We start from the raw sequence: 16,905 nt of genomic DNA, 5'->3' as shown, positions 1-16,905 counted from the left end.
ACCCTTCGCTCTTCCTTTCTGCGCAGAACCCTGCTTGCCAGCCAGGCAGCGCATGGCTAGAGATCAGCCGAAGCATCCAGGTCACGATTAAGCGGGGGGGGGGGAGAGAATGTGACCGTTCGTGTGTGTGTGCGCGCGTGTGCGAGGGCGCGCGCGCGGGTCTTGTGCGCGCAAGGAAGGCGGGGAGGAGGAGAACGTGTTTTTTTATCTCTCTCTCTCTCTCTTCCTCGCGCTCGCTCTCTCCCCCCCGCCCCGTGGGGGCAGAGGCAATCGGGAGTAAAGAAGCAGAAGGGGCGGAGCCTCGGCGGATTGTGACGTCCCCCGAATGGGTTACTCTACGTTCTAGAACTCCGCCCCACGTGCGTTCTGGCGGCGGGGGGGGAGGAAGAGGAGGAGGAAGAAGGGAGGGAGCGGGGCTGGCTGCGCGGAGCGACGATGGCTGGGAGCGAAAGGGAGCGAGGGGGGAGGGAGAGAAGGAAGGCGCTTGAGCTGAGCTGAGCTAAGCTGATCCCACGTGTGAAAGGATCTGGCTGGTTCGCCGGCTTCTCTCTCTCTCCCTCTCTCTCCCCCCGTCCAACCAGTAATATTCACCGGTAGCAGACAAAAAAAAAAGAGAGAGAGAGGGAGAGAGAGAGAGAAAGAAAGAAAGAAGGAAAGAGAAGAAAGCGAAGTGATCGGAGGAAGGGGGGCAAAAGAAGGGGAGAACGAACCCGGGGGGAGGGTGGGGGGGTCCTACCAAGGGGGGGGCTCTTGTTTCTCTCTCTTTCTCCCTCTCTCTCTCTCTCCCCCCCCTCCGCGGGCTTGAGTCGTCCTTCTTGGCCGCAGTCATGGAGGCGGATGGGAGTCAAGCGATCTCGGGGAGCCCCAGCGACTCGCAGCACGACCCCGGGTAAGTTGGCTCCTCCGGCCTTTCCACTTTGTCGGGCGCGCGGGGGACCCTCCTTCCTGGGGCAAAACTGGTGGGAGAAGCGCGGAGGGGAGAGGAGGGGGCGGCGCGGCGCCCGGGAAGACAGAACCGAGAAGCGGCTCTCGCTCTCTTTCTCTCTCTCTCTCTTTTTTTTTTTTGCCGGCTCTTCTCCTCTCTCCGCCGCTCGCTCTTTCGGAGTTACTCACCTTGGGTGCGTTTGCCTGGGTCTGCCGCCCCCCCCCGACCGGCTCCATCTCGGCTTCTCCCCCCCTTCCCCTCTTCCTCCCCCCCTTCCCAAACAAGGCTTAGCTTCCCTCGCCCCCCCCAGCCGCCCCCCCCTTCCACCTCTCCCTTCCTTTTAGCTTTTGTAAGTTACACGTCAAAATGGCCGATCTGACATCTCTGCTTAACTCTGTTATGTTTTCTTCTTCCAGTAAAATGTTTATTGGCGGCCTGAGTTGGCAGACCTCGCCAGGTAAGTGGGGGCAAGGGGGTGGGTGTGTGCTGGATGGGGGGCAGCCCCATCTCCCACTCCCTCTTGATCCCGCCTAGCCCAGCCTCCTTTGATAAAGTCTTTGTTGTTATCCCAGGTCAGTGCCATGGGGTTCCTTCCTCCCCATCGCCACCCCCCCCTTTTCCCACAAGTAAAGAAACACACGTTGCACCCTGCACAAGAGTAAGGTGTCCAGATCTTTTATGTGCTCCAAATAACACTCCTCTTCCCAAGTCCTCTATTCGACCTTACATTTGTGTGTGCGCACTTTTGAGGGGTGGTAGGCTGGAGGGAGGGGGGAGGAAAAAAAGGCAAAGAGGGTTTTTTTTAAAATTCAGGTCATCAATCTGTCCCCCCCACTGAGAAAATCAAATGTCGCTCCCTTTCTGGGTGGCTAATTTTCAATGCAGATATGTTTTAAACACTTGCTTCTGTTTTCTTCCCTGCCTCCCCATCCCCATCTTTGCCTTCATGGGTGCGCTCTCTCTTTCTGCTCCACAGATAATCTTAGAGATTATTTTAGCAAATTTGGAGACATTAGGGAATGTATGGTCATGCGGGACCCAACTACGAAACGCTCCAGGTAAACAGTTTGTCCTCTTTTAAATCAAAGTTTTCTTTCTGTCCTGTGTTTTTATGGAGATCTGCATGGTCTGGGTGCTAGAACAAGTGTCAGCAATTCTTTAATGCATATTATGGAGTGGAAAACCTTTTTTTTTCTCTTTGTAAAAACTTCTAAACCATTGCTACTTCTGTGTTGGAAACTCTTAAGTCTTAAATACAGATGTTGAAATTAGGAGGCATTTATGTTTTCTGCTGGTGGAAACCTGTTAAATCAAATAGTCTTACGGAGTCTCATTTTCAGAAACTTGCTTCTAACTGTTGTTGGGCTAACCAAAGTAGTTTAAAAAAAAAAAAGGAGAGCCAATCCCACAGCCCTCTACTTTTGGGTTAAACAAAGCATGAACTGAAGATGGAAAGATTTTGCATCCTTGCATTGTGGGGGGAGAGGTGGAAAAGGAGTTTAATTTTGAAGCATGCATAAGTTTTTTATCCACCTTAACCCTAATATATTTTCTGAGAAGGGCTGGTTGTTTGACTCAGACCAGTACGAGAATCTAGGATGTGTCTCATTGTGTGACTTAATATTTACTGTCTCTTGGTATTTTCTGTGCCTTTCCCCCATCAGCTTTTCTTTGTCTTATTTCAGGGGGTTTGGCTTCGTTACATTTGCTGATCCGGCAAGTGTTGATAAAGTATTAGCTCAACCTCATCATGAATTAGATTCCAAGACGGTATGTTATACAATATGGTATTGGTGTGTGTGTGTGTGTGTGTGTGTGTGTGTTTAATGTCTCCATTATTTCCTGCAATATTATGACTGTGACAGGCTCATTTAAAGAGACAGTGTCCTTTTGGTTGGGTCTGTTCGAAGGGATATTGTGGTGAGTTATTAATGCTGTATTAATTGTTCAAAGAAATGCCAGGCTATGTTGCTGGACCCAGAGGCTCGTTTTTCCATTATATAATGTAAAGAAAACAAATCATCCTTGCTCAAATATTAGCTAGTTTGCCGGACAGTTTAGTTCTATTGTACTTATTTTTTTCCTTCTGCCAACTGATGTTTAAGCTATGTAGTTTGCAAAAATATACACTCCATGCCAGTTGCGTGAGTAGAAGGGAATAATTAGAGAAGTTTCGTTATAGATTAGAAAGGTGCTGCTTTGTTTTTGAAGCAGGAGGATTTAATGGCAATTTTAGATTGCTGAAACTTTCAGTATCCCTTTATTGTTTTCTTTAGCCTTCCCTTTCTAGAATACGAAAGAAGTTATTATTTTTTTCCTAACATAATAGAAAAGGGCATTTTGGGACTTTGCAACAAGTATGTGAAAAGGCTGCCTTTCAAAGGAAAATTGCAACACTGTCACAGGATTGATATTTCCTTTCCCTTCGGATCGAATCCCAAGCTTTTCCATTGCAGAAACACTATTTTGGTTTAAGATGCCCCCATCTCCCCACCACTAAATTTCCATTTCTGCATGGTATCCTAACTCTTCTGTAGCATCAGAAGAGAAGTTTGTATTTGGCTAGTCTAATTAGTTGCAACTTTTGTTCCATAGCTTAAAGAGACATGATAAAAATGGATCTTTCTCTTAGACAGTGAACAGAAGCTAGTTTTCATATAGTTGCAGTGTGGCTATTGTTTCATTATTAAAATGCTCTGATTCAGAAAGTATGTGAAGTTTACCCATTAAACCAAGAAATTATGGAGAAATTATGATTTTAAGGTTACTTAAGCCTTGCTTTATATGCATGTGTTTCAAAATAAGCGAGATTATCATTTCTGTAAGTGCCCTTACGTGAAACTTAGCTTTATTCTCCCCCCCCCCCAAATTCTAATAACTTTGGGTAAGTGTCCTGTTGGGCTTGTCTGAGCATGTGACTCATGTTTAAACATTCCCCAATTATTTCACTGCGGGGGGGAGGGAGCCTCCATATAATCCAGGAGCCGTCCTGAGAAATAAGCCTTAAAATAGTTTTGGTAAAAATTCAGGCAGGTAATTCTTTAAAAGTACTGCTCCAAGATGATATACTTAACTGGAAGATATTTATGGAGCTTCGTTTTTGTGCACTGCCATGTACGAAGGTGGGGGGGGGCACTTGAGAAAGAGACCAAAAAAAAGGCTGGAACTTGTTCCCAGAGTGTTTTATACTGTAGTATAAAATGGACCACAGAGAAGAAGGGGGCCTGGGAGAATTGATGAGGCTAGCAAGCTATGGTATGTGAGCAAGCCCTGTTTTGTGAATCTGAACTTTTGGGAGGTGAAGGAAGGGGGGATGCTATGGGCTTGAAAACACGTATAGGTAACTTCCCATCATTCTGTGATGCCAACAAGATTTAGGATGTGGGAGCAAAGTCCTCTGAGCGGTTTGTCCTGGAATCGGTCTCCATTGTTTAAAAAAAAGCAACAGCCAAAACATGAAGATAAGTTCTTGCCTTGTTAGACCTCTGATAGTCGCTTGTCCTTTAGTACTGCTAGCGTTTGACCCTGTTTCAACGCTGAGCACAGGAAATAGCTCCGTTTGCTATTGACATGGAAGTTGCCTGCTTTTGTTTACGGTTACGTTGGTTTAGGTAATGGCCATTGATATCAGAAATAGCATTATTATTAGTTATTTCCTAGAGGACTGGTAGATACAGTAAGTAGCATTGTATCTAACTAACTAATTTTATTTTTTAGTAGCCTCTTTTTTTCTGTGGCTGTTCTTTAAATAGTTTACAGGGATACACAACAGGTGTGGATCTGCCGAATGGGTCACACCAGCCTGAAGGTGCCCACCTCTCAGATAATACCTGCTCTTTCTTGTGTAAATTTCTGGAAAATTGCTGCATAATGAGTTTATCTTGTGCTTCTTTTCTTTTTAAAGTAACAGCTAAAACTTTTAAGGGGAGTTAATATGACAGCTGGATGATGTTTATTTCCTACCCCTCAGTCCCATTTCTAATGTTTTGGACAGCGGGAAATCTACACCTGTTGTATTTCTCTCGTAGCCAAATATCTAGCTGGTAGTGAATATATATGTAGATCAGTGTTAACCTCTAGGAAAAGGGTAGCTTTCTAGAGGAAAGTTTTATGAGTTTTCTCTGTATGCTTTATGAGTGGTTACAGTGGCATATAATCAATCACTTCTCAGGTACGTAGTTTTTCTTTTTAAAAACTTTTTATTATAAGTAGAATGACATGTGCAAGCAAAGATTTGTTGGCTCTTTGAAAAGATCATCTTGTATGCAAGTAGCAAAGGTTTTCCTTTACTTGCCAAAGGCATTTTTAAAAAAAAGTATTCTTTATAGCAAAAGTTTTTAAATTGATAGCAAAACTCAGTTCCAGATGAAAACAAAAGTTTAGAAGTTGGCAGTTAACCATTGGCAGAAGAGCTGTTAAGCTTATTTTTTTTAAACTGCAAGTTTATTATGGATTTGCTCAATTAATAGATATATATAGCACTGTGCTTGGAAAGGACTTTTAACATTTCCCTTTATTTCAGTTAGAACAGCATTACCTTTTTCATTGATGGAGATGCTGAAACCATTAAAAACAAATTTCAGACCTATAATATTACATGCTTATGGGCTGTAAGTTTAATTCTAAGAATTTACAAGGGGCAGAGAGAATTTCTATCTCTGCTCAACCTATTTTCACCTCCTTTCTCCAAATTTGTCACTCAAAAGATCCTTACAAAATTATTTGAATTTTTTATTTCAAAATATTTTGCCCAGCCTTTGGAACCAGATAGAATTAAGACTAAGAACTTGATGTGGAAACAAATTTATAATTCACTGTACAGCTTACTATTTGCTAAGTGGGTTTTTGATTGTAGCTTTGGAATTTTATTAACTTTTTTCAACTTACTGTTGGCAAGTCATTTTTTTTAGTAAAGTGGCAGCTATAAAACTGTGGCTTTAGAACGATGGAAGATAGGACTCTATTGTTAGCTAGCTTTTTGTACTTTGGATTGGACTTTAGTTAGGATAGGAAAACTTTCTTGTTAATTTTTTAAAAAAATAATAGACTGAAGGAACTTAGCAAAAAAAATGAATATGCCTTGAGATGAATTTTTTTTAAAGAAAGGAAATAGTCAAATCCATTTGCATAGGAAAAATCTAAACACTGAAACCTTGTATTGGGTTTTCGAGATCATATCTTATCTATCCATTATATCCTAGGTGGCTATTAAATACAAAATCAGATCCAATCATTCAGCCTCATTCTTTTTTTTTTTGCAGCTGTAAAACTGCTTTCAAAGTGGCAGTTGCTGTTTAAATATGCCTCTTAAACTGTGGAGGCATTAACAGCACATAAGAAAATAAACGCAAATGGACTGAATAATGCGGGTGTTAAAAAAAAAATCAGAAGGATTTTTAGGCAGCAGTTGCTCTTTCCAAAGTGTTCATATTTTTAAATATATGTAATAATGAAGATTGTTTCTGACATCCAGGATTTGACGATCTTGTTAGCACTAGTTTGAAGAAGGGAAGAGAAAATAGACTTTTTAGTTCCCAACAGTTAAGTCTCTGAACACACTGATTTCCTTTCTGCTTCGCGTGGTACGACTTTTCATACGGCCTGTCCACCCGCCAGTTACCCTAAAAGAATCTTGTACCTGAGAAATGAAGGATTAATGATTCGGTGTAATCTTTTTGTGTTTCGGCCTCTCTGAAGAAAATATGCAAATTACGTTGCTTTCCATTTCTCCCCCCCCACCCCCCATCCCACAGATTGACCCCAAAGTTGCATTTCCCCGACGAGCTCAGCCTAAGGTAAGAAAGAATAATCAATAATGAATTTTAAGGCACGCTGAGAGTTGCATTAGTTGCTGGTTAGACCAGATTGTGGGGGAAGGAGAAGAGGGAAGGTTGAAGTGCAGGGCGGGCTGGGATGAAAGAGATTCTTTTCTTAAAGGTTGACATGACATGCCTTGTGTATCTTAAGAGTGGTGAGAAATGCAAGTGAACAAAGTATTACTCCAGAGTAATCAACTCCTTGTGGGTCCTGTGTTGTTTGGCATCGGCTGGTTAAAAAAAACCTTTTGGAGTTGGGGGGGGTTTCCTCCACTGAACATAGTAACAGAACGTTGAGCAGCTGCAATATATTGACAAAGCTATAAGGGGTTGAAGTTGAGTGTGCCGCTTTTCTTTCTTTTTTGGGAGGGATGAATGTAAAACTGTTCTCCCCTGTTTGTTTTTCTTGTGCAAAGGAGAAATTTTTGCCCTTCCCTTCCCTGGTTTTTCTTGTGCAGAACTTGTGAATAGTGCTAGTTCATTAATTCACAAGCTTTTTCGTTGGTCGAGGAGGGTCTAAAGCTCCTGGAAAAAAAAGATGGGGAAGAAAGAGGCTTTGAAACAAAAGGTCTTAAGTTTGATTGGATGAGTGACCTATTTTCTCCCCCCCCCCCTTTAGAGCTGCCTTGTATTATGCTTTGAGTTGCTTGCAAGGACATCTCGGTCATATTCAAAACAGCTTTTGTCCAGTGGCTACCTCTTAGCGGGGAGATTGCTGCGAAGCCAACTTTTAGAGTTGGCTATCTCTCTGAGTTAGGTAGTTGCTAGTTGTTTTTTTTTAAAATGTTGCTTAGGTAGTTGCTAGTTGTTGTTTTTTTAAATGTTGTTTTAACACGGAGCAACTGTTTTTGGTCTGTGGGATGGCTTTCTTTTTGAAATACAAACTGGCATTGTTCTTCTCCGTGGGTGCTGGAACCACACATCTCCCCCACCCCCTGCATCTTCTTGCAGTTGGGACTAATTAGCTCTGTCCACTTGGGCCAAAACTCCTCTCAGAGTTTTCAGTCTCCATCTGTTTTCCTGGGGGAGGAAGGCATTAGACCAATTTGATCTGTAGACGTGGGCATGGGATAGTTTTTCGATGTCCCATTGGATTAGGGAGAAGAGCAGAAGAAACGTGGGAATAATGAAACACGGAGGGAGGGACAGAATGTAACTAGCCGATTTTTGTGCTGCCCCTATTCAAGGCTATCGGTGAGCACCTAATGTTCCTTTCTTAGAAGTTCGGTCTACAACCATGAATGAATTTGGAGCGTTTGCTGGACTGCTGGCCGCATATTTCTCCAGAGTTCTCTTTGACACTGTTTTCCTCCTCTCCCCCAGCTCTCCTTCCGAACACGAAAGTTGCTGACCTTTTGAATCTGCAGGGTTCCCATGCTAATTTATACTGACTTTTTTCCATGGAGTTATTTATGGTTGCATTCTGCCTGTCGGCTAAGAGGAAGGAGCGTAATACTACAGGCACAGGTTAGCAAAGTGTCAAAATGGGATAGAAAAAGACCGCTCCAGCAGAATGTTTCTCAAAAGTTGGAACCTTGTGGTACTGCAACACCAACCACTGTAAAAGGTTGACCCAGAAAGGAACAAAGTAGAGGTTTTTGAACTCGTAATGTGGCTGCTTCACACCCACCTCCAGATGTGGGGTTTTAAAAGAAAGTTATTGCCATTTCTTCCACTTTTTCTGAGGGTGTGGGGAGCTGGTATTATTTATGTATTCAAAGTTTTCTAAGAAAATCTGCCCATCATCTTAGGCAGATATGCAATAAACCCAAAGGTTTAAAACAATGTAGGCATTAAAGACAGCAGAGTATACAAACACGCTACACAATATTCTGAAATGCCAGGGCAGAGAATGACATCTTAAGGTGGTGCCACGTAGATAACAGCAATGGATCCAGCTGGTTTTCAGCAGAGAAAACATTAGGAATAAGACTGCAGAGAATTCCAAATATTGAAATCCAGTTCCTTGCCCTGTGTATCTTCCTGTAAAGGATTATAGCTACATGCAGACATTTCAAAATATGCAGCTACTAGAGAAAATAGTGACTAAGATTGGTTATTGTATTCATGTCATCAGTGTACTTTTTGAATTAAAATTTTTTTGGGGGTTTTTTCAAGTACATCCTTTGCTGTAAATGCTGTGACTGTCACTAAAATGGGTAAAAAATCTGTTAATTTGGCAAACGTAAATCCTAAACCATAGCAGCGTCACCCACAGAAGTGGGATAGACAAGTTCCACTTTCCTTGGAACTAATAATGATGAAGCTGCTTGGGCATGAGGACTGCAATAGCAGTGCTTTAGCTAAAAGGTCTTCTCTCTCAGCCATCCTGCAAAATAAACTGCATGGGGGGAAGTATAGACATAGGCTGATAAAACAGAATGAAATGTATTCCAGCCGAAACAAAATAATTCAGTATGTCACCTGCCTTTCGTAGGGAAAATTTAGTGGCGTGGTTAATCCATCAAACCAAACCATTTTTAAAAATGTGTACTGGAAAGTGACAATAAAGAGTGAAGGCATCACACGAAATCATTATGTGGTTTGTTAGATTTTGGCTTAGTGTGTTGCAGGAACCCAGCTTGGTGTCGGCTAGCCAACATTTAGATCCCAAACTTTGATTAATGCTTCCAAAGGGTTGAAGTATGGAGGGTCCATGTGCACCATGAAGTTCACCCCCCTGAGGGGTTGTAGGTATCAGAATTAAAGTAACCCATCCCAGGTAAATGATGCTCTGATCTCTGCTAGAAACATCCAGCATAATGGACCCCATTTCTCAAGATCTGCTTTGGTATTCAATTCTCACAATAATTTAGTTAGTAAGTTCATTTGTTGGTCTTCTTTCTATGGTGTAATTAATCTTTACAGCAGTGTTTTTCAAACTTGGCAACTTTAAGATGTGTGGACTTCAACTAACCAGAGTTCCCCAGCCAGTATGCTGGCTAGGGGAATTCTGGGAGTTGAAGTTCACACATCTTAAAGTTGCCAAGTTTGAAAAACACTGCTTTAGAGTAAAGCAATGAGTGTGGTTTGTTAATTTTGAAAAGGTGTCAATCCAGAGTTGATGCAAGTCTTACACAATGCCTCCTTTTCTGTTTCTGGGAGAAGGGATTATACCATACTATTAAGTATCCATAACTGTGGTTTGGCATGAATTGAGTTAATGAGTTTGACAAGCTTTAAGGTACATAAATGCTTCAGTGTTCTTGTGCTGTTTATTCATTCCAGGTGACACTGGTTTTCACAAGTTTTGGTGCAGTTAGACGAGAGGTGAAAATGGCAAAAAGTTGTAAGAACGCTCCTGATTGGTTAGGAAAAGGTGTTCGAAAGCTGCAAGCATAGAACAGATTAGGCATTTCTGCATTATGCCCATTGATTATGTGGTCAACTCGATTGAAACTTTTTGTTCCTAAATGGAAGTTCAGGAGAATACAAAATGCTTGGTGGCTGAATAGTTGTTTTTTTTCCAGACTATCTTTTGGGCTTATCAGAGCAGTCATATCTAATCCAAGCCTGCAAATTTAGGAGACCCTTTCAATAAAAATGTGATTTGCTGATCTTTTCCCCCATCTCCAGTGATGAAGTATGTATGTTGCTTCCGCGTTGAACATAATAGGAAAGAAAAGCGCTTAGCTTTGGGGCAGTGTGAAAATTTTGACACAAACTTTGATTTAAATATAAAACTGGGCACTGTAAAATACATCTTTTATGAAAGTATCTCACTTTTGTGATCTTATCCCTTCTTTGCCTTTGTTTGAAAAATGTCAGTGTTAATCTCATTTGGAAAGGCACTTGCAGTGTTCATAATGTAACGACTTCATTTTTGCGTGCGATGCTTTCTCTGTGCTCAGTACAAACTTTCATTTTAGGTTTTGATCCCAAGGTCTGGAGTTTTGGTAACATGAGTGATCTAAATCCTCCTTGCATAATTTCCCCCCCTTTTGGCCCTACCTTCCAACTGCTTTAATATCTCAGCGCTGCAGTAAAAATATTAAAATGTTCATCAGGTTCCATATTCATCCTTGGTTTCCCTGGATGGACAACCCCTACTTTTATCTTGCACCTGTTTTTTGAAAGTTTCTCTCTCTCTATCTGTTCTTATTTGGCAAATAATGTTTTAATAAGAGCTTGTTATGAAAATGATATGTAAAAAAAACACTGAAGGCAAACGAATAGCCAAGGGCAGAATGGACTTGTATTGCCATGGATTTTCCTAACTATGAATATATGCACAGGCTTTTGTTTAAGATCAGTTGCCTAAATAAAGCTTTGGCTCTGAAAAGTTAATTTGGCCTAGTTTAAATAGTCAGTGTTTGCTTTTAGAACACAAAAGTTCAACTGAATCAGTTGATGGTTGGATTTACGGAAATGTTATCGTTCATGAAATAGCGCTTCAGGTGTGAGCAAACTCTCTGGGCCTTGACCCCAAAAGATTTGCAGCCTTAGCTTCCCTCTTTGGGGATGATAGTGATCTTTAACACAGGGTTGTGCATATTTGCAGTATAACTGTTGGTGATACAAAATGAGCAGTGGAGATACTTAGTGGTTTGATGGCTCTTTATTACCTCCCTGTTTTTGCCTAGGCATTTTTAAATGACCAAAGAACTGTGTGTTAAATTTTCTCTGCAGTTTATGACTTATTGGCAGGAATTTTCTTGCAACGCCATGTAAAACAGCTTTCCTTAGATGGTACGGATATAACTTACGGAGAAGTGGTGAGCAGTTCAGGGCTCAGTGCAGCCTTGCAAATTATTCCATAAAAATAATTTGCTTGCCCAGATACACAATTCAAGGGTTTTAACTGGGGCTCAGATCTGATCCCATAACATGCATTTTGGACTGTCTTTGTTGTTTATCTGGGCAAGTATTTAATCTTTAAAGCGTTTTAAGAACCAACACCAGGATATTTACGAATTGCCTTCTTCTATATGGATTTGTTCGAGCTTCAAGTTTCTTGTCTGCCTTTGTAGTGTGATTTTAATGACCTGAACATGTTGGTAGGTACATGTGACGATTTGGATTTGGAGGAGACAAAGCTACAAGGTCCTTCTCTAACAGGACTTAGCTAATTCAACCATGGTGACCTCAAGCCTAGTGGTGTAATTTAGTGCAAAGTCAGTTCAAAATAAGCTCTGATTAAGTTGTGGCTGAGGATGGTGATCTGGTTTGCATTACTGAGACCTGAGTTTGTGACCGGGAGGGGTTGATCTCATCCAACCGTGCCTGTTTGTGGTGGGGAACCTATCAATTGCCAAGGAATTCCACGACCTGCAGCCAGATTTGAGGGCCTACATCTTGTGTTAGGTGATAAGGATAGAGTGAGTGTATTACAGGTGTGTCGCCACCTTGATGTACTGCTGACCAGGTTTGCCGAGTTGGCCTTGGGGAGCAGCAATGCTGCAGGACCCATGAACCATGGGGACTTCAGTTGCCTCCACCATGGCTTGGGATTTCACAGTCTCCACAATAACCATAAGAATGTTCTAGTTTATCAGGCCATACAAACATCTTTCCTTCTGGGTTTGAGAACAATGATCTGAAGATAGGAAGAGCTCTGTTAATCCCTTTGTCATGGTCAAGGATTAATCAGTTCAGAATTAAACATTCCCCCATCCCTCTGGGTTGGGGTTGATTTATCCGTGAAAATTTATGGAATCCAGTAGATTCCTGAATGCTCTGTGGGATTTAATGAGCTGGTTATCCTATTGAGAAACTTGTTGCACACTGGCAAGGTGAGACTGGCAATCAGTATTCGTTTGTTGTATTTAAAAATCTACCATTTCTCTTGGAGCTCAAGGTGGCAGAATTGAGGGACTTGACTTAACAACTCTGTGAAGTAGGTAGGGCTTCACAGAGCCCTGATGTTACTCAATGTGTTGATTTTATTTGTAGCACTCTGATACATGGGAATTGCAGTCAGTGAAACAAGTCAGATAATATGAGACCTGACTTCATGGAGAGAACCCTTTTATGTACTACAGATTTAAAAGACATAGCTGAGGTCCTGTGGATAGTTTGCCTATCCTGGATGAGTCATGGTTCCTCTGAAGGAGCCGGTATGTACCTTGGGGATGATTATAGAACCATTCCTGTTGATAGGGGTCCAAGTGGTTGCAGTGACCAGGTATATGTTTTCTTAACTTCACTTTTTTGTTGCATTCTGTAGCAACACTTGTTCTTAGCTACTTGGACATATGCTGTGATAATTTCACATCTTCTGGTTCTGCTTTTTTATGTGCTTAGAAAGATATCACTAGTTTAAAATGTAGTGGCAAGGTCATTCCATTGGCTGATGACTTGCTACTGGGCCTGGTTAAATGTTGAGTATTAACATAGAAAGCACTTAAGCAAGCTAGGACTAAGTTGTCTGAAGAAACAGTTGCCTAACCATAGCAGTCCCTGGTTTGTTATTGTTAATTTGGCATTAACTAGGAAGATAACTTTTTCTGTTGTTGCATCCAGATTTGGGTACCATCTAGACTAAAGCTAGAAATGCCTTGTCTTCAGTGTTTGAGAGCTCATTGCATTGCTGTTTTTCTGTGGTAGGATTCACAGATTGTGAACCCAGTCATTTTGGTTTGTGAATCAATGTTTATGAATTAGTTCAGTGTGAATCAAATTGATCAGTATGCTTAACAAAACAATAGCTTAGTACAATTTGGGAATAGAATATCATGGCTGGGTTTTCATGTGGATCATTTGTCTGTCTGTCTGTCTATCTCTCTGATGGAGTTTTTAAAGGTTAATAAAAAAACTGCAAGCAGCTAACAGCAATTTTGCAGAGTAGAAGCATGAACCAAAAGAGAACTTGCACATTAAGCTTAATTACGTTCAGAAATAAGTTCAGTCTTCACACTGTAGTTAGATGAAGAAAAAAATAGAGATAGCTTACTTGTATTCAGTAGATCTGGATACAGGTAGGTTCATAGTAGAAAGCACTTAATCATCACTGGTTCTTTGTAGATACTTTCTATGTGGAATAGAAAGGGTGAGGAGCTGCATTCTGCAGCCCTCCTGCTTGCATGTCTGCCCACGAGGTAATGGAGACTGTTAATCCCCAAGCCCAAGAAGAAGGAGGGAGAGGAAATCAGGTGACCCATGTGACATCCCACAAGCACAATAGAGATGCGATTTTTTAGGGTGACCCCCTTATGCTTATGAAACAATGCTGAGTTGATCTGTGGCAATTCCAACACTATCTATCTCATATTTAGGATTTTACACACCTCCTGGAGATAACATTATGTAACAGTAGTACATGAATCTCACATCCACTCCAATGGTACAACAGGGGTGGTGCTGTGGATCTCTTTGTCAAAATCATAAGTTGGTTGTGGTTGAGCTGAGCTTGCAGATGCTTTAGCAAGGGTGCCAGAAAATGGGCCTGACAAAAATGCTGACAGGGGATCCAGGGCATAGCTTTGAGAAGGTGTAAGGCCTGATGAGTGTGAAGTTCTGTCTCTCCAATTGAAATAAAATGGTCCCCTTTTTCCAACCTTACGCCCTCCAGATATGAGACATCTGGGAACTGTAATCCCAGCCCAATTATAGGGTGTTTATTTATTTATTAAATGTGTATACCTCCACAGTCTCCAAGGACTCCCAGCAATTAACAACAGAATAAAAACTGTACAATGCAATAATAATTAAAATGTCTCTGGTCAAATAAAAGTCAAAACAGTAGGGGGAACAACTTCTGTACACCAACCATAGAGTGGTCTCTCTATCAAGGTGGTGAAGGCAGATCTGTTCTGGCTGTCTGTGGTTTTCTAGGCTCTCAGAAAAGTGTTTGGAATTAAAATTAGGATCTTCTCCATGCAAAGCAGGAGCTTTGCCTCAGAGCTGTGAAACTGCACCAAAGGTTCATGCACCTTTGAAGGTTCTTTTTCACTAGATGTACAAATACATTAGTTACAGGCTAATGAGAGGCTAAAATTTAACAGGTGGTTGGTTAAACGATCATTGACTACAGAGCTGCACCTGTCCATTCTTAGCCATCACTTTTAAGTGCTTCTGTTAAATTGAAATGGGATTAGGAGTGGGAAATTACACAGTTGTAATGTTTCGGAAAATGGTTGCTCTGGTGAATTGTTTTATTTAAAATAATCTTACTCCTTCCAGTGATGATAGGTATGTAGATTAGAGGAGCTACATTTGTTTTTTTCCATTTGAACAGAATTTTGGTTTCTGAACCGATAGGAAAAATGCATCTCTGAATGGATTTTCCCTGTTGTATGAGTTAATTTTTTTACTTCTTGTCCTTGAAGATGTTGTCGGACTACAATTCTCTTCCCTTGCTTGTGGCCACTCCAACTAGGTTTGAAGTTCAAGAACATCTTAAAGAATGATTCAAGGAAATGGCTGTCTACAGTTCCTGCAATTTTTCTGTTCAGATGACTGGTCTTGGAATAATTCACTACCGCATTACTTTTAATCACTTGTTTTTTCTTGTGCAACAGAGTAAGCCAGAGAAAAGACACACAAACTGCTAGACTTGAGTAAGATAGCAATATTTCCCTTTGTTAAGGGGGTAACACTGACTCTGAAAAATAATGTATCTTGCCTTCTATTTCTTATGCTAAGATTTGAAGGTCATCCTCCCTCACAGGAGGAGGCTATCTGCAAATTCAGTAAGATCCTATGGTGTGCAAAAGTACAAGAAATCTAAGTGGGAGGGGGAGAAAATCTTAAGAGAGCAATAATACCTCCCTCACTCCCAAATATACTAGCCTAGGCCTGAAATACAAAATGCTAATTTTGGGAAAAGTTCAAAGGGGAGTGTCAAAAAAACTAGAGGAATGTGATTGGGTGAGTATGAGATGAACAGTGAAGAAGACTAAGTCCATTGTGTACATATAATGCTGGGATGGGGAACTGATGGTCAGAGATGCCCCTGGGATTATATTTCTCTCCTGCTAGGACAGTGTTTCTCAACCTCAGTCACTTTAAGATGCTGGCTGGAGAATTCTGGGAGTTGAAGTCCACACATCTTAAAGTGGCTGAGGTTGAGAAACACTGCGCTAGAAAGATGAGAGGGACATTCGTAGGGGTCAAGATGGTTGGAGAAAAGACACATACAAACAATGTTGTTACTGGGAACAAGAGTGAAGGGGAAGGACTGTGGATAAGGTCCTCTACTGCTCTACACTTCCCAATGTCAAATCGGTTGAACAATCAGCCATGTTCACCCTCAGGGTGGGTCTGGCTAATGACTGATCTAAAAGCATCAAATTCATTTAGTTTTCACTCCTAGTGACAGCGCAGTTAATGATAATAGATTCTTTTTTTAATTTCTTTTTTGGCCTGTTGCCTTGTCTTCCCTGTTTTTCTCCCTCCCCCTGCCTCCCCTTCACCCCCCCCATTGCTGAGAAATCAGCATTACTCAGAAAACACGAGTCTTATTTTTAGCAGAGAAGCTGGAAATAGTGTAACACAGCATGTGTCTTCAGTATTGCTTTGGAGAAGGGAAAGGGAATTAAGCATCGTTTCTTTTTATTTTTTTTAAATCTAGGTGCTTTCGCAAATAATGGCTTTAGGCCAATACTTTTAAGTAGCTGTGTAGGAGGGAGAAAAAAAATCTCCAAAATGTTTCTGTGTGGAGATTCCTAATATGTGCAGGATTCAGCAGCCTTTCAGCAGGGGCCCAAAGTGGCTGTTGTAATGGTGTGCCATGTGCTGAATCTTGTATGTGGTAACCCGAGTTGCCACTAGCTGGCTATGAGGAACATCAGAAGCAATAGGTGTGAAGCGTTAGTGAAATGCACAGTCTTCAGCTCCTGACCCCAAATCATGTTCCCCCAGGCTTCCCAAAACAAACTAAAGAGATGGCCCCCTTTTTAACTTGAGGACTGAAAGCTAGGCTTGGTCTAGAGGTTAACGCTGAGTTCTAGGAAGGTGCAGTCCATGTTCAAATGAACCTCCATATTGGGCAATGGCCTTCCTTTTTCTGATCGCTGAATCTACCCTGCACGTATCCTCCACTTGTTGGTCTGGTTTGGGAAATTGTCCCCCGACAGACCAGTTGACAACTTTTTAAAATTAGAGAACCTGAAGGGTTGTGAGCTTTGGCACTTTTAAAACTGTAAAGCTGGGGAAACAACTTTTTACTTTTGCAGGCCACAGTAGAGTTCTGCTCAACCGTAATGTATATTGTACTTATTATTT

General features: G+C 41.5%; 1 protein-coding gene across 10 annotated transcripts in view; it reads left to right on the top strand.

Annotated features, from left to right (window-relative positions):
• The first annotated feature begins 414 nt into the window (after positions 1–414).
• Positions 415–16,905, top strand: part of MSI2 (musashi RNA binding protein 2) — a 527,555-nt gene continuing 511,064 nt past the window's right edge. For all 10 annotated transcript variants that reach the window (XM_063296967.1, XM_063296952.1, XM_063296934.1 and 7 more), the window contains exons 1-5: positions 415–889; positions 1,342–1,382; positions 1,902–1,983; positions 2,611–2,695; positions 6,679–6,720. In XM_063296967.1, coding sequence (XP_063153037.1) covers positions 828–889; positions 1,342–1,382; positions 1,902–1,983; positions 2,611–2,695; positions 6,679–6,720 — 312 coding nt within the window. In that variant the 5' untranslated portion in view covers positions 415–827. The remainder of the gene's footprint in view (positions 890–1,341; positions 1,383–1,901; positions 1,984–2,610; positions 2,696–6,678; positions 6,721–16,905) is intronic.

This window comes from Candoia aspera, chromosome 1, assembly GCF_035149785.1.
Source record: "Candoia aspera isolate rCanAsp1 chromosome 1, rCanAsp1.hap2, whole genome shotgun sequence".
NCBI lineage: Eukaryota > Metazoa > Chordata > Lepidosauria > Squamata > Boidae > Candoia > Candoia aspera.
This window is presented reverse-complemented; position numbering and strand designations above follow the sequence as displayed.